At 41.7% G+C, this 20,936-nt stretch overlaps 1 protein-coding gene across 3 annotated transcripts in view; it reads right to left on the bottom strand.

Moving 5' to 3' along the window:
• The window catches only part of BCKDHB (branched chain keto acid dehydrogenase E1 subunit beta), a 289,050-nt gene that overhangs the window by 176,764 nt on the left and 91,350 nt on the right, over positions 1-20,936 (bottom strand). For all 3 annotated transcript variants that reach the window (XR_012638787.1, XM_074948031.1, XM_074948030.1), the window contains exons 7-8: positions 17,515-17,612; positions 3,828-3,938 (exon numbers count right to left, since the gene is read on the bottom strand). Coding sequence is in view for 2 of the 3 variants with exons in the window: in XM_074948031.1 (XP_074804132.1) it covers positions 3,828-3,938; positions 17,515-17,612 (209 nt within the window). In the remaining variant the exon portion in view is untranslated. The remainder of the gene's footprint in view (positions 1-3,827; positions 3,939-17,514; positions 17,613-20,936) is intronic.

Below are 20,936 nucleotides of genomic sequence, written 5' to 3'. Positions count from 1 at the left end.
CCTCCCACCAAGCTCTTGCTCTGACCAGCTTAGAGCTAATAAGTAGCAATTTACGTTGGTTTTCTTTCTATAAACATATTTTTTTAAATACTAGACAACATCACATTATTTAACCTGAATAATGCAGACGGATATCCAGCCATAGCCTTTCACAACCATAAAACATATATATTAAAATACTGATGAGAGATTACTGACATTTGTCTTCTAATACAATTGCAAATAAAATTTTCATTATTTCACTGCAGCTTACCAGAATTAATATTGCCCGAACTCTAACGAATTCCATAGTGTAAATTTTCCCTTAGATATTTAGTCATATTAAATAAAACAATACTAAAATTATTTAACTTTTAATATTACATATTAAAATAGGGCATGTGGTTCTTTTTAGCTGAACAAAATATACAAGATATTTGCAGGTATTCAAAACAGAATTCACAAATTTAATTTAAAAAATAGAAGAAAACAGTTTCCACAAGAATGGTCACATTTGGATCCTTAGGAAAATGGGAACAATTCTAGGCACTACTGGGTATAGAGCCTGCTACCACAAGCATTCACACTGACTTACAAATAATAAATAACAATATGCATATTTGCATGACCCTAGCACTTAACAGCCTGTTGTGTTAATTTAGATGAAATAAATGGACCCAAAGAGTCAAAGGTATTAACATAACCCTGTAATTGCCCCACATCAAAGAGTGTTAACAAGGTTTGGAGTTTGGCATAGAGAGACCCCAGCTTGCTTAGTACCATGGCAAACACACCATTAAACATCCTTTTAAACCTTTTATTAAAGATACAGAAAAGAAGGAAAAGCAATTAATGCATTTGAAATGTAAAGCATGAAGTTAGGCTGTCATTTTAACATCTATTCTTCCCTTTATCTAGAAAGGGTCTTGGAGGGGGAGGGGGGAGAGGGAACCTTAGATGGTATTAAAGATGCCATAACTGTCCTTTGTGGGGATAGAGAAGATATTAGTTCACATGGGCTGGAACTGCTACTGTTATTGTTGTTAAAGCCCAGTCCCATGTCCTAGAAGACAAAGCAAGATAAACACACACAAAAGGGGTAGAAAAGAAGAGCAAAGATAGAAAATGCAGTTTCTGCCTCTGGTGTTGACTCTCACTTTTAACTAGGGTGACCAGACAGCCAATGTGAAAAATCGGGACGGGGGGGGGGGGCGGGGTGTAATAGGAGCCTATATAAGAAAAAGACCCAAAAATCGGGACTGTCCCTATAAAATCAGGACATCTGGTCACCCTACTTTCAACCACATTGCTGGAAAAACACAGGCACAGCACATGGTCTCATCAGCCACTCGGAGACCTGGCAAACTTGTATCAGCCTCGGGCTGAGGGCATTGCTTTTAGCTACCTTTCTGGTCACAGGCTTACAGCAGTGTTTCAAAATATGCAGTCTTAGCTGGCTAAGCCCAACTCAGATTAGACAGAAGGAAAAAGGAGAATAGGAAAGAAAAGAAATAAGGTAAGGAAGGAAAAGAACACAGTGGGGAGGGGACAAGTCTCACCTCCCAGGTGGTGTTCAAGCTGGTGGAGGCAGAGGTAGATTAAGGTTTACTGGGTCCTAGGCACAAAGAATATTTGGGCCCCCTACACTCTGGAAATCCAGGGGGACCTGAACCAGGGGTGTCAAGGGTACCATGCCCCCCTCCCCACTTTTAAAAGTGAGAGACCCAGGCCCACCCACTTTTTAAACAGACTTAGTAGCCTTGGGAGGCATGGCAGCAGGGGCTCCACTTTGCATCGGGGGAGCTGATAAGGTACTATAGTCTAGAATGTCCATAACCACAATAAAAAGTCTATTCTCCCCACAAAGTACATACAAAAAGAGAGGAAAGAGACGGTGAGTATCAAGACTTAATATGAATTGCAAACTTTAAGGCATAAAGGTTTACCGGAAAAAAAAAAATCTATACATTGGCTATGTTAATATAGGAGTTGAGGGAGGAAAAATAAGAAGAATCTGAAAACCAGGAAAAACTTAGAAGTCTGGAATAATTACATTCTGAAATAACCTCAGAGTTAGATTTTCCCATTCATTACAAATAATGGAATTTGGTTTCTTTGCTTGGGCTGTAAAGAATTGCCAGGCATTGCCAAGAAGAAAAAAAATTCATCTCCACCGTAATCACTCTCTTACTTTCATATTGGCAAGGGCCTATGCTATGTCACATCCCAGCTTTTCAAACTCTGTTTTTAATTAAATTAATCACCTTTGACAAGCCTGGATCCTCCATGTCAAATGAGGAAATACAAAACCTGAATACTTTAATGTGACACTTTTTTTTTTTCTCAAAACCGTGAAGATTACTCTCATTGTCCCAAAAATCTAAAAATGTAACAAGAAATTGTACTTTTCCTTGTAGGAAAAGATTTTAGAGTGGAGATGAGAAGTTCAAATTTCTTTATTATTTCTAAATTGACACACAAGTATACACTCTATGTAATATATTTGCCAGAAGGGGCACAGTGTTTTACTCAAGTTTCACTATATTTAACTTCCAATCATATTAAAGCTTTAGCCTTTCTCAAAACACCATAAACACATTTGAAATTTTCTAACTTCAACTGAATGTTTTGAATTCTCACCCCCTCTGAAGTTTTAACTTCAGCATTCAGTGCCTCATATTTAATTCTAGCTTCCCTCAGAATATTCAGAAGTACCAATCTCTTTGCCAGCTACTTTCTGGCAAGTGGCAAGGTGCCACGAGTGCGGGAGTGAGGTTACAGATATTGAGAACCTTCTTTAAGTGCCTCTTCCACCCCATCCAAGCAGAATCTGTTTTCAAAAACACCTCCAATATGTTTGTTTATCCATGACCCTTCTGCTGGCAACTCTATGAAGGTGAAAAGGAAGCAGCACAATAAAGAAAAGTCACAAGTACTGTAGAGCAAGGGACACTTGAGGAACAAAGCTAAGCTACTGCTGCACTTCACACATGGTATTTCAACTTCCAGTCAAGCTGTTCAGTACCTTATTTTTTAAAGTCCCATCTGAAAGACTTTTATACCGTAAGCTATTATATTTACAATATAGCTACCTTAGAAGACGAAAGGCGCATACAACCATGCCAGAATTTGAACCTGTGGTTCCAGGGAATCTGAATTTCAAATCAAATGCCAGACCAGTAAACGTTCACCTCTAATGATGTGAAAAAACAAAAAATGCTAAAGTGCTGCTCTCTTTTAAAAAAAATAAAAATAAAAAATTAAAAATAAAAACCACTTTTTTCGAGAAAACAGGCTTAACAAATCAGCCAGGTCATAAATGTCTTTACCCACCTATAAATAGATAAAACGGTCACCATGGAGCGGCAAAGAAAAAAAATCACACACAAAAAAATAATTTCCCACTAAATTCCATGGGCCTATGGATGCCAGAAGAGGATAGAAAGAGCCAGACACATGCGGAGAAAAGTGATTTTCAAGCACTCTGTTTACCTGCCTTAAACCTATATTGTTAAAACCCTGGAATGCTGTAAAGAAATTATAAAAATCCTTCAAAAGAACATGCTGGTACACCACTATTGGTTAGTGGTCTAAACGGTTATCCTCCCTCTAGTGATAATGAGGCACATAGTGTTCTGCAAATGTTTCCTTTGTATTTACTGTGCATATAATAATTTACAAACAAATATAAATCTTCAATGTGTGTGTGTGTGTGTGTGTGTGTGTGTGTGTGTGTGTGTGTGTGTATAGTGCTGTCCCCATTACCCTCAGTATTAAATTATTGTAGATACTCATGGGTACATCAACCAAAATAATGTTTTATGTATTAAGTAGCATTATATTTCTACCTTGCAAACAGCCTCTGTATCCCAAGGTAAAATGGTCTTCAAATCAATTACTTCGCAGGACACACCTAGCTTTTCCTGAGCCATGGTTGCCACCTCTCGAATAACATGCACCTGAAAAAGCAAGATGATGCAATTGCTGAGCTATCTGAAAAATTAAAGGGATACTTAAAAATGTGTTTAATTATGCATTCAGAGTTTTAATGGTTTAACATTATTTTATTTCATGATAGTTTATCTGAGAAAAGTTGCATGGAACAGCAAGCTACTTATTGAGTAATTTAATAAATATCTAGTCCTTTGCTCTGTTTTCTCATTTATTACTTGAATTCTGTGTTCAAAAACTAAGAAATAACTCAAACACAATCTACAACTATCATTCAGGGAAAATGTAAGATTGCTACTGCAGACACATGCTTTTTGTTCAACAGGAACATTTATCAAATTTCTGGCAAATATCATCCTTAAGTGGACTGAATCAACCTTACCATTTTAATATACTTTGCCATCCCTAACGTTTTTTTAGATCTGTGAACAGGCTAAGACCAAAACTACAGAGTAATAATTTTTATAATAGTAGAATAGGGAAAAAAAAAGTCACACAGACAAAAAAATAGTAGGAGGTACTGCACATACTACAGTCTACAAAAAGATACATGTAGTAGATAACCATAATAATAGCTATTACCAACAGGAGAGTGGGTCTGTGGGGGGGGAGGGGGAACCTGGATTTGTGCTGGAAATGGCCCAACTTGATTATTATACACATTGTAAGGAGAGTGATCACTTTAGTAAGCTATTACCAGCAGGAGAGTGGGGTGGGGGGAGAGAAAACCTTTTGTAGTGGTAAACACCCATTTTTTCTTGCTTTGTGTGTATAAAAAGATCTTCTATACTTTCCACAGTATGCATCCGATGAAGTGAGCTGTAGCTCACGAAAGCTTATGCTCAAATAAATTGGTTGGTCTCTAAGGTGCCACAAGTACTCCTTTTCTTTTTGCGAATACAGACTAACACGGCTGTTACTCTGAAATCATTCATTATTTAGTCACGCAGTCCAGTTAGCAGCATATTCTTAAGAGCTTCTTAATATACATGTGAAACAGCCTGCACTTCCTGACATCCTTTTTACAAAGAGTGTTCCATTGATTTGTACGATCACCCAGACAAACAATGGATCAACTCTGTAATGGTAAAACATAACATTGAATGCAAATATTATAAATCAACTTCTAGCTTTTCGTCTACAAACCCTTTAACGTGTGTACAGCCTTTCACAAAACAAGCATTATAGTAGCTAGCAAATATTCTGACTCTAGAAGTAACCATCATAGTAGCTGACTGGGAATTCATTTCTCGCGTCCTATAAATCATTACCCACATAAAGTGTTTGTTTGTGGGGTAGAAAAATAGAGAAAACTTGTTTTCAAATTTAAATTTCTACAAATTCAGACCAGAAGGTTCCTAAAAACTCTGATTTGTGCAATGCACTTCCTCTACTAAATAGTCAGCAAGCACATTAAAAGGATAAATGAAAGTCAGATGTTGACAGTCACCTTTCTAGATCAAATTTGATTTCTCCTACATCTTTAAGAACAAAGATGGCATTGAAAATGACCCAGCAGGTTTGGTTATTCTCTTATCAGCGCTATGTATCCTAACAATCATTAAAAAAACTGCATGCTATGTAACATGAGACCACACACAATCTAGACTGAATGTAGAAATAGCAATCATATTCAAATTAACGTAGATGGAGTGGAGGATGATATTAAAGAAAAATGTTTGACCAGTGAGTGAGGAAGATCTAGAGATTAGTTTCAAGATGGACTAACTGGCCAAAACTCCATTGAATCAATGTAGAACACAGAAAAAATGAGTCCATGTGTAGAGCTCCAAATACATGCATAAGAAAATGGACTACATATTTCTATATACTTCTCAAAGAAGTTACTGAGGTTGCTTGAGACCTGGCAAATTTGGCTGTGACTCCTTCCAGCAGGTTTACATTCGCTAATTCATAGCATAGTCTAATGCAGCCTGTAATCCAATTAGAAAGTCTGAGTTGAAATCTGTTGATCTTTCATCCTTTCTGCATAAACTATAAACAATCTAGGCCCTAAATGATCCAGTTTGGTCTAGGCAGCATGGCAGCACTATGTGCATGCAAAGTGTGTAGCTTAGCTTCCCCTTTACCAGAGTATGACTTGGAGAAGAAAACAGTGAGGTGAATCACTAATTTGAGATGGAAAATCAGAAACTATTTTTAGTAGAAATTTGGGCAGAAACTGTCCTATAAGGCAGTCCTGCCATAAGGGCCTGAATATCGCCCACCTTTCTAGCAAATATTACTACCACCAAAAACCTTGTTCTGACGAACCGGTGAAAAACAGCACATAGCTACAGGCTGAAAAACTGGTTCCATCAATCCCATTAGTACAATGCTTTGATCCAAAAGTAGTCTGATTAGGGGATAAACCCTGATAACACTCTTCAGGAATTTAGTTAATGTGGAATAAGCGAAAACTGAGTACCTTTGAATCAGAGGGCAATTAGCTAATATGGCTGTTAAATGGAAAGTGAAGAAGAGATTAATTAGGTCTGAGAATGAAAACTACCTCAGCCAGGCTGATACTAGCATTATCATTTTAGCCAAGATCTGAGTTTTCTGATTACTCTTGGGATTAGAGGAACTGGAGAATAAACTGAGGACCAGTGAATCAGAAGTGCATATGCTACAGAACCTTGGTCTTGACATCCTCTGGAGCAGAACTCGCAACATTTTCTTTTGTTCATTGTTGCAAACAGATCTATGGAGGACTGACCCCAATCAGCAAATATTTCTTGGATGGTGGCATCCTTTACTGGCCATTAGTGATCACTTGCCTCAGCAGGCACTTTTACAATCAGCCAGCACATTTTGTAGACCTGGTCGGCGGAAAGCTGCTAGATTTATGTTTTATACAACAGTTTCACGATGCCGTTCTTGACAAAGAGGAGTGAATCTTGCTTCTCGTCAGTTTCTGAAAAACAGTGATTTATTGTTGTCCATCAAGACCGAAACAGATGATCCTTCGAGCACTGGAAGGAATGCCACGCAAACATGACAAAATTGCTTGCAACTCCAGAATGTTTACGTGCAATCAAGACCAGATGCACTTGATGAGAAAAGAGACCTTGAATCTGTAAGTAGTCCAGGTGAGTCCTCCATCCCAGATTGGGAGGCATCTGTTTCTAGATCTTGGATGGTAACAGTGGAGAGAAGGGCACCACCTTGCAAAATATCTCAGGATCCTTCCACCAATTTAAAGATGAAAGTGCAGGTTTCTTCTTTGGTTATGTCTGATGTGATGATATACTGACTTCAAAACCATTGCACGCAGTGAAGGTGAAATCTGGCATGCTGAATTACAGAGATGCAGAAAGCCATGTGGCCTAGAAACCTGAGGCAAGTTCTCACTGATGTTTGAGAATGTGCCTTCAGTTGATTGACTAAATCTAGTATGTTGCTGAATCTTTCCTGAGGCAGGTAAGCCCTTGTTGTTGAGTCCAAAACTGCTCCTATGAAGTTTTATTCTCTTAACAAGGACAAGAATCCATTTTTCCTCACTGATTTGGAATCCTAGTAATGCACAGAGCTGGAGAGTCTGCTGATATCCCTCAGCTGAGCCAGTCATCAAGGTACAGATAACTAACTCTTCCCTTTTTCAGTGTAGCCTATACAGATGATGCTGGCTTGTGTTTATACAGAAATGTGTTCAGATGTAAGCAGGCCTGTCAAGGTTCCTTCCCCACTCTGAACTCTAGGGTACAGATGTGGGGACCTGCATGAAAGACCCCCTAAGCTTATTCTTACCAGATTAGGTTAAAAACTTCCCCAAGGTACAAACTTTGCCTTGTCCTTGAACCCTATGCTGCCACCACCAAGCGTGTTAAACAAAGAACAGGGAAAGAGCCCACTTAGAGACGTCTTCCCCCAAAATACCCCCCAAAGCCCTACACCCCCTTTCCTGGAGAAGGCTTGATAAAAATCCTCACCAATTTGTACAGGTGAACATAGACCCAAACCTTTGGATCTTAAGAACAATGAAAAAGCAATCAGGTTCTTAAAAGAAGAATTTTAATTAAAGAAAAAGTAAAAGAATCACCTCTGTAAAATCAGGGTGGTAAATACCTTAAAGGGTAATCAGATTCAAAACGTAGGGAATCCCTCTAGGCAAAACCTTAAGTTACAAAAAGACACAAAAACAGGAATATACATTCCATTCAGCACAGCGTATTTTACCAGCCATTAAACAAAAGGAAATCTAACGCATTTCTAGCTAGATTACTTCCTAATTTAACAGCGTTTCTGAGACTGCATTCCTGATCTGTTCCCGGCAAAAGCATCACACAGACAGACAGACCCTTTGTTTCCCCACCCCTCCAGCTTTGAAAGTATCTTGTCTCCTCATTGGTCATTTTGGTTAGGTGCCAGCAAGATTATCTTAGTTTCTTAACCCTTCACAGGTGAAAGGGTTTTGCCTCTGGCCAGGAGGGATTTCATAGCACAGTATACAGAAAGGTGGTTACCCTTCCCTTTATTTTTATGACAAGGCCCAAAACTCTCTTTCCTAAAAAGAGGCTTGACAGTAGTCAAGCGAGGCCCAGTAAAATATAAGTAAAGTGAAGTGAAAAACTCAGCAGCAAGTTAGAAATAAGTTAGGCCATAACCCTAGGTTGTGTTGTAAACATGTTATGGTCCTAACTGGTTTTATAAGTGTTTTAGATAAAATGTTAACATTTTGGAAAACACTACCTTTATTGGTAGTTATTGGTATGGTATTTACGCAGATGTTAATTAAGATGATGCTTAATGTTAAGTAACCAATGGAAAGCAAAAAATATTTTATGAGAGCAGAAATGTAGATATGGTGAAAGGTAGATTTAATGATAATTAAAGGGCATTATTAAAATTGATTATAAAAAAGGGTAGCATGCTAATTTTACCTTTGGAGAAAGGCTATAATCCTTTCTCCTCATTAAGGGACTGAATACCCATAAATGCATCATTTCACCTGATAATGTGAATATCAATGCATTACCAGCACCTTTTTCTTTGGTATCAGAAAATAGTGGGAGTAAAACCTCCTCTCTCTGAATTCTGTTGGAATTTCTACTGTATTGAGAGCCAGAAGTGACTCAACTTCCAGCCTGTGTAGCATGCTCTTGTGAGAGGGGGCTGGGAAAAGGAATGAGGAATGATGTGCAGAATAGGAAGTGTGTGGAATTGAATGGAGTATTCTAGTTCTATTATCTCCATAACCCAACAATCTGTCATTACAGGACTCCAAACCCCACAAAAATGAAAATGGTGATTGTCAAAAAGTTGGTTGGGGAATTACAAAACAATCCACTAGAAGTTGCACACAGTTCCCAATTGACAAGTCAAATTTGCTGCCTCAAAGACAAAGCTGGATGTACAGAGGATGCTGATCCTTTTGCCTTTGACACTTTCTTGAAGGCTCAGAATGTCTGTGTTCAGCATAGTAAGACTGCCTATTAAAAGACTGGGGCCTAGCTGGTTTCCTGTTTAAAGCAGGAGTATACAACTCCAAACATCTCAAGGTGACACAGGAGTCCTTTAAAGGATGCAAGAGTGCATCAGTCTTGAAAATGAATAAATTACATCCCTCAAAAGGAAAGTCTTCTATAGCAACCTCTACTTCCTTAGGAATGCCAGAAGCTTCGAGCCAGGACAATCTTCTCATGGTAATCAGGTTGCCATAGAGACCTGGCCACAATATCTGATGCATCAAGAACTGTGGGACGTACTATTAGCTGCCTTCTAAAATTAAAGACTTATTCTTCCCTGTGGTTCTGCAGGATTTTATCAGCAAATCTGGAGCGGTAGTCGTAGTCCAAATGGTCATATTTCTTCAACACCACCTGGAATACTACGATTCTCATCTGCAGGCTTGCATATGAGCAATTTTTAGGGCTCCTTGTCACATAGGGCTGATCTGGGAGGACCTTGATGCTTTGATCTTTTGTGGACCAACAACATCATGAGGGATACTGGAGCCAGACTGTAAATAAATTTGCTGAAACCCTGTAGATGGTACTTAGTGTCAATATCTACATGTTTGCAAGTTGGACTTGGAGCAATAGACGCTGCTGTCTGCCAGAGAAATTTTGCAAGGTCCAGGAGATCTTTATTAATGGGCACTGCTAAAATTACCTTACATGGTGGTATGCAAGATGTCCGTGAGCTTGTGAGACATCTCCTGCACACCTTCTACCATGATCTCTAGCATGCCTGACCTCCTTGCAGATTGACAGTCCCATGGAGCCCAGCAGGGCCAAGGGTACTGATAAGCATAAGGAGAAGGGGGCCATGGTGGAGTATACCTAGGTAGGGATCCTATGAACTATAGAACTAGAGTAAAGGTAATGACCCTAAATTCCCACAGGCCTATGGGTCTATGGATAAAGATCCCAGGGAATGAGAGGGAAATGGCTCTACTGTTTTCAGAAGCTGAGAAAAAGGAGTATTCTTGCACCTTGAGTGGTGCAGCTGATGTGGCAGGGGTGTGAGGCAAACCCTCAATCTAACCTCTGGACAGTACCACAGGTGTACTTGGTACCAAGGTATGTGAAGCAGTCCGTATTGAAGGGGGTACCTTAGTGACCAAAAGCAATGGCAAGACCAGTACCAACGAGACAGATATGTCTCTGGGTGCTGTACAAGTCCTTGGTATTGAAAATTCTGGTTGAAAGGCTTTAGTATCAGGGTAGTTGGTACAATGCGCTTCAGTGCCACGTGGCAATTTTTTTACACTCAGACTTGGTGACTGAAGCCTGAGTGATTTGCAGAAGGACCCAATCTGGGCCTTGCAAGCACCCTTCCCCAAGGCTAAATGTGGAGTTTTTGGCTGACTTTGCAAAAGTCTTACATTCAATTTGACAGCATTTCTGTGTCTGTCTGCCTGTAACACCATAACTTTTTCATGCCACATTCAATTAGTTCCAAAATTTCAGAATTTTTCTAGGTATCAATAGCCAGAACCCTATTATTTTTTGGGAAAAACAAAAAATGGAAGGGAATGGGCGACATGTGGAGCCCGTCATCTGGTTTAGTAGAGCCACAGCGTCAAGCACAGCTGCAACTGCCTACAGATCAAATAACTGGTTGACTGCACCCATTAACACCTTCCAGCATAAAGATATCCCTGCTCATCCTCCCAGAGTTTAACATGTTGACTTCCTGAATGAACTTATCTCCCAGACAAAAAAATAAGAGGAAATGGGGACATGCACATAGTCCTGCATGCGGGGAGAACGGGGGAGGGGGGCACTGGTAAGGATGAGGGGGATGCAGAGTCCCTAGCATGAGAGGGAAGGGGGATAAGGGGTGCACACAGAGCCTCTGGCAGGGTGAGATTACAGGATGCTGCTATAGAGAGGGGGGCTGGGTGCACACAGAACACAAGGTAGGAGGGAAATTTGGGAAACCTTGATGTGGGGGAAAAGGGAATGAAGGCCAGCGGACAAGGTAGGAATGGGAGGCATACAGAGCCACTGGTGTGAAGAGATGGGGGGGAGTATTTTGTAGGAAGTCCTTGATATACAGGGAATGGGAAGGTGGAAGACAGGGAACGGAAAGGTGAAAGACAGGCAACTTATGGGGTGGGGGTGGAAGAACACAAGAAGCCCCTGGTGTGTTTAGTAACCTTGGTCTACAGAAGCTACAAAGTGAGAGACTTGCTAGTATGCTTTTCTGAGCTGAAGACCCATGAAAGATCTAGACCCAGATTTCCTTTTAGAGTGAGAATACTCTTTCTCCCTATGCTGGGGTGTGTACCCCACACAGGCCCTGAATGGGCTAATGTGGGCCTGAGAGGCCAATTAACATACCAGGCTGCATCTGGAGGAGGAACAAGGATTAAGTGATCATAGAGCGCAGCTGAGCAGAAGCAGGCTGTTTAGTAGAAAGAGAGCACATTTGTAGCAGAAAGGGACCGCAGGGGGAGCATCTGCAATCACTGTCTGGGAACAGAGAGGAGTGAGGAGGAAACCCAAGGGAAGAGAAAGCCCTGGGATCCTAGCTACGGTAGGAGAAAGCTGGGAAGAAAAGGTATGCTGCAGGTGAAGGGAACACCCCTTAGCACCAGGCCCTGAGAGAAGGGCAGGACTGGGTGAGGGCTGGGAGTTAAGCCTTGAAAAAAAGAGGGGAAGGCTAGGAAATATTTGGCTATGGAAGAAGGCTCAGACTAAAAGGGAAACGAATAATAAAAGGGGCTTGCAGGAAGGGGTTGTACCCTGAGACTATCCATGAAAGAGAGGGCAGCCTGGGAGAAGACTACTCCTAAAGCAGGTCTCAGAAGAGAGGCTCCAGAGAAGAAGTCCTGAGGGTCGGTGGTTCAGGAGGAACCAGCCCTGGGAGGCAGCCCTGTGTGACAGAGTGAGGATGAACTCTGTAGATCCCAGAAGTGGGGAAAAGAAGTTCAGAGGATTGATTCTGGGAAGGACAGAGTTTTTTGTTCCTTTGAGTTGGGACATCATTACCCCGGAGGGGACAGAACATTATGTAACTTGACCAGAGGGGCCAAGCCATGGAAGACCACAAGAGAGGCTGACAGCCAGCAGGAGGTGCTGAATACAAGGACCCCTTGCAGCCTAGCATCCTGTCACAGTGGGGTGCTATGGGTGGTGAGTACACTACCTTCTACCCCCCTAGCTGTGAGAGCTATTACCAGCTGAGGAGGAATATCATTTAGTGATGTTGTCATAACCATAAGGGTAGCCTAAATTCCTCCTTACCTGTAAGGGGTTAAGAAGCTCAAGTAACCTGGTTGGCACCTGACCAAAGGAACCAATGGGGACAAAAGTTACTTTCAAATCTGGGGGCGGGGGGGGGGGAGAGAAGAAGAGGTTTTGTTTTGGATTCTTCGTTTGTGGGGCCATTCGCCCTTGGGACTAAAAGGGACTGGACATCAATCCATGTTCACCAAATCTTTCTGAACAAGTCTCTCATATTTCAAACTTGTAAATAACAGCCAGCCAAGGCGTATTAGTTTACCTTTGTTTTCTCAACTTGTGAATTTTCCCTTTGCTAGAAGGAGGTTTATCCCTGGTTTTTTGTAACTTTGAAACTAAAACTAGAGGGGGTTCCTCTGTGCTCTTTAAATTTTCTGCTACTCTGTAAGGTTAACTACCAGCCTAAGTTTACAGAGGTGATTCTTTTACCTTTCTCTCTTTAAATAAAATCCTTCTTTTTAAGAACCTGACTGATTTCTCTATTGTCCTAAGACCCAGGGACTTGGGTCTATGATCACTTTATAACCAATTGGTTAGAACAGTATTCTCAAGCTTTCCCCAGGAAAGGGGGTGTAGGCTTGGGGGAATATTTTGGGGGAATAGGACTCCAAGTGGTCCTTTCCCTGATTATTTGTTAAATCACTTAGTGGTGGCAGCGATCCCAAGGCAAGAAAGGAATCTGTGCCTTGGGGAAGTTTTAACCTAAGCTGGTAAGAATAAAGCTTAGGGGGTCTTTCATGCGGGTCCCCACATCTGTACCCCAGAGTTCAGAGTGGGGAAGGAACCCTGACAGATGTCCACACCAGAGGAGAGGAGCGTAGAGGTGGCAGGAGCATTTTTGATAACCGTTCTGGGTTTTCAGCCTCAGTCACTTCAGTATTTGAGGAGATACACACTGATCTTTCCAGTAAGATATTTTCAGGTGTGCTCCCTCACTTTTTGCATTCTCTGAGAATGATCTGCAAAGTGAACACCTGTCAACAACGTGCTTTCTCCCAAACCCAGTAGGCAACTGGTGTATCCATTTTTGAGAAGCATTATTGCATCCAAAAAGGGTAATTTTTAAACCCTAGAGACTTCTGCTCTGTCACAGCACGCAGAACCTGGGCAGTCTCTCAGGGAAAAAGATTTCCAAACCGAAGAAATGAACAGAAAAAAATCGTATCACTGATTGCTAAACTAATTACCTAGAGCTTCTTACAAATAATGAGATGACCACACAGTAAGAATTCAGATGCTGCCAAGTTCTGACGGAAAACCCCAGGCAGTGAGAAGGAACTGAGGAGCAACTAGCCACCTTTTGTCCCCTTGGCTAAAGGCAGGGAGACACTCAGGGAGAAGATGCAGCCTCCAATGGATACTTCTGGTCAAAAGAATCCAAACTTAAGTGCACAAGGCACATGAGCATCAAGAGTGGAATATACATAGACAAGCACCTGATGAAGATGAGGGCTCTACTATGTAGGAAGAGAACTCCATAACAACATCCTGTACGTGGATAGGAAACAACGAAAGAGGTAGTATTCTATTGTATGGGTCAGTCTAAAAGAGCAGCAGGTGTGAGTGAATATCAGATACTATTTTCAGGTTTAATGTCGTTCAGGTATACAGTGCAGGAAAGAGGTGCTGTACAAATACCAGAGAGAATACTAGTTGTTTCTGGGCCTCGCTGTTCCCATCTAGAAGCTAGTCAGATGCCCTGTGTTGCTGCTACTGCTCTCTCCAGTTACCCCCTCAGACTGCTTCTGTGGGTGCTGCCTTCTAGAAGTCTCTAGCTGCCTCAGACGCTTCAGTTGCTGCTGCTTCTTCAGGTAGCTGCTTCTCTTCTCCTTGCCGATTGATCTTCTCTGCTTGGTTCCACACACTCACTCACACATCAGTCTGCTGGTTGTCAGCCTTATATTCAGTCCCTAGTCTCCTACGATTTGTTGCTTTTCCAAGACCAGAAATTAGCATAGAACCTCCCTGCCTAATTATACCAGCTCAGCCAATCAGCTTGAATTTATTAGCCTAAACCCTCATATCGTCTAAATCCTCCTTCTAGGTATTAGCATAAGTCTTCCTCCTAATTCTACCCTTCAGGCATTTTTTGAGAGGAAGGTGAGTCATGCCTGTTGAACTCTATTTCACCCCTATCTCTTATCTGCTATTGGTTAACTTAGTCTGTGTCCTCCATTTTGATGTTTTCTAACAGAGAATCATCATTGGCACCATTTTGGATTTTTAACTATCAGTAATTATTACTTATCTAAAGCCTTAATTCTAAAAGTAACTACTGTTTCATTTAAGTTAAAGCATTATACCGTCACCCCCATTACGATGTAAATTTGGAGAGGTGATTTTCACGATATTTTTCAACCCCTCTGTTTTCCTCTGCATATCTCTGTCCTAGGTGCGGCAAGCTTTTTTTTTTTCCCCTCTCTTTTTTCAGAGCAGCTAAAAGCAAAATCTCCTGTTTCACATCGGATGTTGTAAAGATTAGTGAATGCTTGCAAAGCACTTTGAACATGTAGAGCACTATAAAAGTGCTAAGTATTATTAATCATTATTCAGATCAAAAGAACCTCCAGTTTATATTTGGACTAGATTTTGCAAGGCCCAAGACACTTGTTTCTCTAAAGAGATGGAACTCTGAAAGTAGTATAGTCCTGATACACTGTCGGCAGCCAGACTGTTCTCTACAATATTACATGTCAGGTAAACCTGGAATATTTCTCTCTGTAATCCTCAGAGTCAGCTTTCAGAGTATTGCTGTAGATAACCTTTAAAGCTACTTTTATTTCTGATTTCACTGTATTGGAAATATTACTAACACATTCTGCTTCAGATTTAATCTGAGTTGACCTGAGTTTTGACAGTTTTATCTGGGAGAAATGTTCACACAGATTCTCAGAAGAGAATATATTTCCCTCTCTCCAGGGAAAAACAGAGCACTCTTCTGCTGGAGAGACAGGTGAACATGGTCAAAAGCATTAAGACAGTGTCACACAAGAGCTAGTCGGTATTATAGTGGGTGCCAAGAAGATCAAGTGGCCTGAAAATACAAAAACACTGTTCTACAGAGCTATGGAGATTATAGATGTAATGAGGCAGTGGCCTCCCTCTAAGCATGAGTCTGTGGGACCACTACACTCTCTCTGGTGGGCAGAGCCGGGCTAGCCCCATCCCCCAAGCCAGAAGCAGAGGAGTATGACAGGAAGTAGAGAAGGCAGGCCCTGCAGCTCAGTTTGCTAGAGCTAGGGAAGGAGACAGACATCTCCAGCCCACTGCAGAACTCCAGAACTGAACCTGTGCTGTGCAGCGCTCTGCCCCGGAGGAGACCGACCCTGGAGAGGAGTTGCTGGAACTGCTGTCCACAATGTACCGGGAGGAGACACAGGACCCTTGGACTACGGAATCCCCTGCCCTGCCCAGATTGTGGTAGGAAGTAACCGAGGGAAACCAGACTTTAGTCCGGTTTTGTTGCTGGAGCACAAGTCGGCGTGTTTCAGTGGGATCCCGACTAACCCAGTGGTGGAACCATTCGCCACTATTAGGCCCCAGGACTGGGGCCAGGTGGAGCCAGGTGGGCCCGGGTTCCCCTACCTTCTGCTACCAACCCCACTCCTGAGGTGGTGGCCTATTCACCCCTTGGCCAGTAGGCCTGTGCTTTGCTTGTGGCAGGCCCCAGACTGGAGACTGCGGGCTGCCTTAGCCAGGAGGCTTAGGCAAAAGCCTGCTTCCTGCTCTCCCAACCGAGAAGGCCAGGGCCCCTGTGATTGCCCCTGCTCGAGCCCTAAGGCTTTGGCTAGGGACTGCTTACCGCTCTGCCCGCCAGAAGGCCAGAGCCAGACCATTAATCGACTGTTTGTTGCCTGACACAGAGTGGCATCCTTTTGAGCCTAAGCCCAAGGGACCACTACAGGGGACAGCAACCTTCGGCATGTGGCCCATCAGGGTAATCCACTGGCGGGCCGTGAGACATTTTGTTTACTGCCCGCCGCTTCCCGCAGCTCCATTGGCCAGGAACAGCACACTGTGGCCACTGGGAGCTGCGGGGGGGGCATGCCTGTACACAGTCAACGTAAACAAAATGTCTCGCAGCCCGCTAGCGGATTATCCTGATAGGCTGCATGCCCAAGGTTGCCGACCCCTGGACCACTACAATAGAATCCCCAGCGAAAAGCAAATTGACCTAATACTATTCTTTAGTAATAGAAACTATGCCACTCTCTCCTAGAAGCTTTCCAACTAAGTGACATAAAGAGCATGAAAATAGTGGCCGCCCATACACAGGTCTTCTTCAAGTGAGAGCATAAAAGAAGATATTGATCAGAATGCAAATTTTATATTCCAAGTCATAAATATCCTCTATAAAGAGCTCAGGGATAAACATTAAAAGACATTAAAAACTATTGCCCCAAATGACAACATCAAACTGAGAAACTATAGATCCTGAAATTCATGCTTTATACTTTTGCTTTGGAGGGTATTATTTTATATCCTTCCAACTTTTAGAAGATTTTTCCACATCTTGGATTTTTACAAAGTTCACAGAGTATCAGGGGCTTTGAATGTTGCATGCAGTCTTGGCAATTAACCACTAGAATCTTACAGCTGTAGATTTCTCCGTAGTGAAAGTTTGAGATAATCTGTAGAAACTATAAGAGCTATGCTAATAACATCTAAAAGGTGGCCCAAGAATGCTCAAAGAGGGTCACTAAGCAATGAACCAAGTATACCAGCCAGGATAGAGCATATTTTGTTTTAGCACTCAAAACATCTACAATTTTATTTCAGTGTGCTACTTTAAACTGCTCGTTTCATTTTCATGCTCACAGTCAAATGCCATTACTACATCCCTACAGCATGCAACAGGCCCCATGACATATCTTAAACAAGACTTACTGACCTGAGTCCCCCAGGCAACCAGTGTAACATCACTTCCCTCCTGCAGTACCTCAGCTTGAGACAGCGGAATGTAGTATGGTTCCACAGGAACTTGTTCCACTGAATAAATAAAAGTTTACAAAGGAAGCAACAAAGATTAGATTCTCTTACCATGCAGTATTTGACCAAGAAAATGTACTATTCTGAAAATCAAAATAGATAATCTTTAATGTATTTATTAACACTGTACTGGAAACAATAAGCCCAAATTCATGTGAAGTAGTAATATCACAAATCCCAAACTGTGTCAGAGTACAAAATTATGTTTGACAATGATACCGTTATTTGTTCATCACAGTGCTCCATGCCTCATATCCAATAATCTTGAAAAAATAAATGCATACCACTGATACTCAGTAACAATACCCTGATCACCATTAAATCAAAAGGTAGTATGTAAACAAAGTATACACAGTTTTGTGGTGTAAAGGTTTTATCAGCTAATTAGAATGACTTGAAATAGCTTTTTCTAAACAAATATTGCTTATTCACCCAAAGAAACAGTGATCAGAGAAAAGGATTAAAACAACAAAAGTGTATGTGGTCTCATCTAAACTTTATCCTATCTTTGCAAGTTTAGGAAGGGTATGCTAACTCAGACAACCCCACCGCTGGGCTGAGAGAGAAAGATTGCCGCCCCTCCCCCCGTATTCTCTCTCTCTCTCGGCAACTCACCCCGTTCCTTTCAATCGCTAGAATCTGATCTTAGTAAAACAGCTATGTAAGTTTTAGCAGGCACCTGGGAAATCCTCTTCCCAATTAATGGTTCAGCTACCGTTCCCTTACTTCCTTAAAGTTACAGATATCTCCTTCATTGTCCATAATCATATATTAAACAGGAAAAAAATAAGAGTTTCAGAGAGTTTTTAAAAGTTTGCTTTGTACTCATTTTCAAATTCTTCTATCTTTAAAGCCAGAATACCTCAATATCATCAGTCTAACCAAAGGGGACTTTGAGGGCAATGCAAATGCTACCTAACATCTAAAATAGATTTCTATATAGAATCATGTCAGGATTTTAAGATCAATCTCAGGACTTTCTACAACTAGAAGTAAATGCTGGAATATTCCACTGTAAAGATTGGATCACTTTGCCAAAAAACTACATCTCCCATTTCTAAGCTTGGATCACAAAACAGAAAACCTTAATACCACCACTGGTGCAAGACTAAAGATTGTCTGCCTATTTCCTTAGTCCAGTGTATGGTGAAGGTGAAATTGCACTCTCAGTAGGTTGTTTTTAAAAATAAAGTAATGACAACGGCTTGAAGGAGAGTTATTCAAATGATTGCTTCCATACACTGCACTAGTAAAATGCCTCTATCATATTCTGAAGAGCTCATTTAGACATGAGAGGATGCTTCAGTTTCTATGCCTTTTCAAATTCTTGGTTTTTTTGCTGAGACTCAAGAAAAGTGCACATTATGAAGCCAGCTTTCCAACCAGGATTTAGATAAAAACAACCAACTTATTTCCTAAAGATCTTATCTTAGCTTATCTGCTACCTGAAAAGTTCTCTCTACCTATCCCCGCTCCCCAAACACAAAATGAAGCTCTGATCGTGCAAGCAGCTCTGTATGGGCAGACTTCCTCTCCTCAGAGCAATGGGGAGCCTGGAAGGTAGAATGTGACTCAAAGTCTGTTCTGCTTCAGGAGGAATACACCACCACACTATGGCACCACCACTCTAACCTTGTGGCAGGTTCAGGGCAAAGAAAAGACTGAGCCCTCAGCAAAATACATTATTTTAAAAATAAATAAATAAATAAATGCAAAATTAATTGACACTATTTCAAACAATGTTTTTTCTGCTATTTGATCTGCTCTAGAGGTAAAACCTCATTCTAAAAATATATATTAAATGAAAAGTTGATTGACAATGTTAGATTAAACTACAGGACACAACTGTTAGATTCCTGAAAAGTGGAGGAATCTCTCCATCCCTTCACTCAGTTTTAGGGTGTTTATTCCGACTTCTGCTCTTGGATTTCCCAAGCAGCAGGAAATGTAGCTGACCAATCTGATTATTCAAATTCAGCTTCTGACCCATTTCCCTGAAATTAGAACAGGTTCAAGTTTTGTTCCATTTCTAGTTTGCACAGGGCTTGGAAAATGTACATGTAAAATATAAATGACTATCAGGTTTAAAAATCTCAGTCATATTTACATACACACTCCCACACACGCTATTAGGCCTGATCCTGTGAAGAGTTACACACATGCTTAACTTTATCTAAGTGGTTCACAGGGCACTAAGTTAGGCACATGCTTATGTCTACACAGGGTTGGGGCATTGTGCTCTTTACCTTTAGAGGCACCTTTAGTAAGGGAACACATATGAGTCACTATGACAAATAGTGCTATTTAGCTTGTCTCTTCAAGCTGTGAAGTGGCATAAATTCTATCTTCATATCTGAACCAAGCACTTTCATGCACCACAGAATCAACAAGATAAGAGAAGATAAGAACTCACCTCTGATCCAGAGGAACCAACTTTTAGTTATTCCTGGGTGTGCTCCACCCCTGTTCTACCCGAGGCCTCGCCCCACCCCACCCTTTCCCCCAAGGCCCCATCCTCACCTCTACCTCTTCCTAGCCCTGCCCCACCCCCTCCCCGAGGCCCCTGCCCACTCATTGCTCTCCACCCTCCCCCAAGCTACTCCCCAAGCCACCAAACAGCTGCTCAGTGGCACCACCAATAAGCACTATTTTTTTTCCATGGGTGCTCCAACCCCAGAGCACCCACGGCGTCAGCGCCTATGCCTCTGATTACTATATTTGTCAAATCTTTTATAGCCATACAAGAATAAATCATGATAGTACAACCTAATTTCCTTCTTGGACAGGGTTACTGGCCTATTGGATACAGGGGAAGCAGTAGATGTGAAATATCTGATTTTACCAAGGGTTTTAACACAGTCCCATTGACATTCTCATAAGCAAACTAAGGACCGGTGATTCTCAAAGTGTGGGGCACACCCCACTCGGGAAGTGCAGAGGAACATTTGGAAGGGCATGCGGTGGGGCAGGGAGGAAGGGCCATGCTTCCAGCTGTGCTCCACCCCCAGTCTTGCTCTGCCTCTAGGCCTAACTCCTCCCCCATCCCTGCCTCCAATCCAGACTCCACTGCTGAGGAAGCCTTAGCTGTGCAGTAATGGGGGGGGGGGGGGGAACGTAACAGATTCTGTTACTGGGGGTGGGGGGGCACGACTGGGAAAGTTTGAGCACCTCTGGTCTAGATGAAATTACTATAAGGTGGGTGCACAACAGGTTGAAAAACCATACTCATAGTAATCATCAAAGGTATGCTGTCAAATTAGGAGGATGTATCTAGTCAAATCCTGCAAGGGTGTGTCCTGTGTCTGGTGCTATTCAACATTTTCA

Source organism: Natator depressus, chromosome 3, assembly GCF_965152275.1.
Source record: "Natator depressus isolate rNatDep1 chromosome 3, rNatDep2.hap1, whole genome shotgun sequence".
In the NCBI taxonomy this organism is placed as follows: Eukaryota; Metazoa; Chordata; order Testudines; family Cheloniidae; genus Natator; species Natator depressus.
Note: the sequence above shows the minus strand (reverse complement) of the source record. Positions and strands in the feature narration are given on the sequence as shown.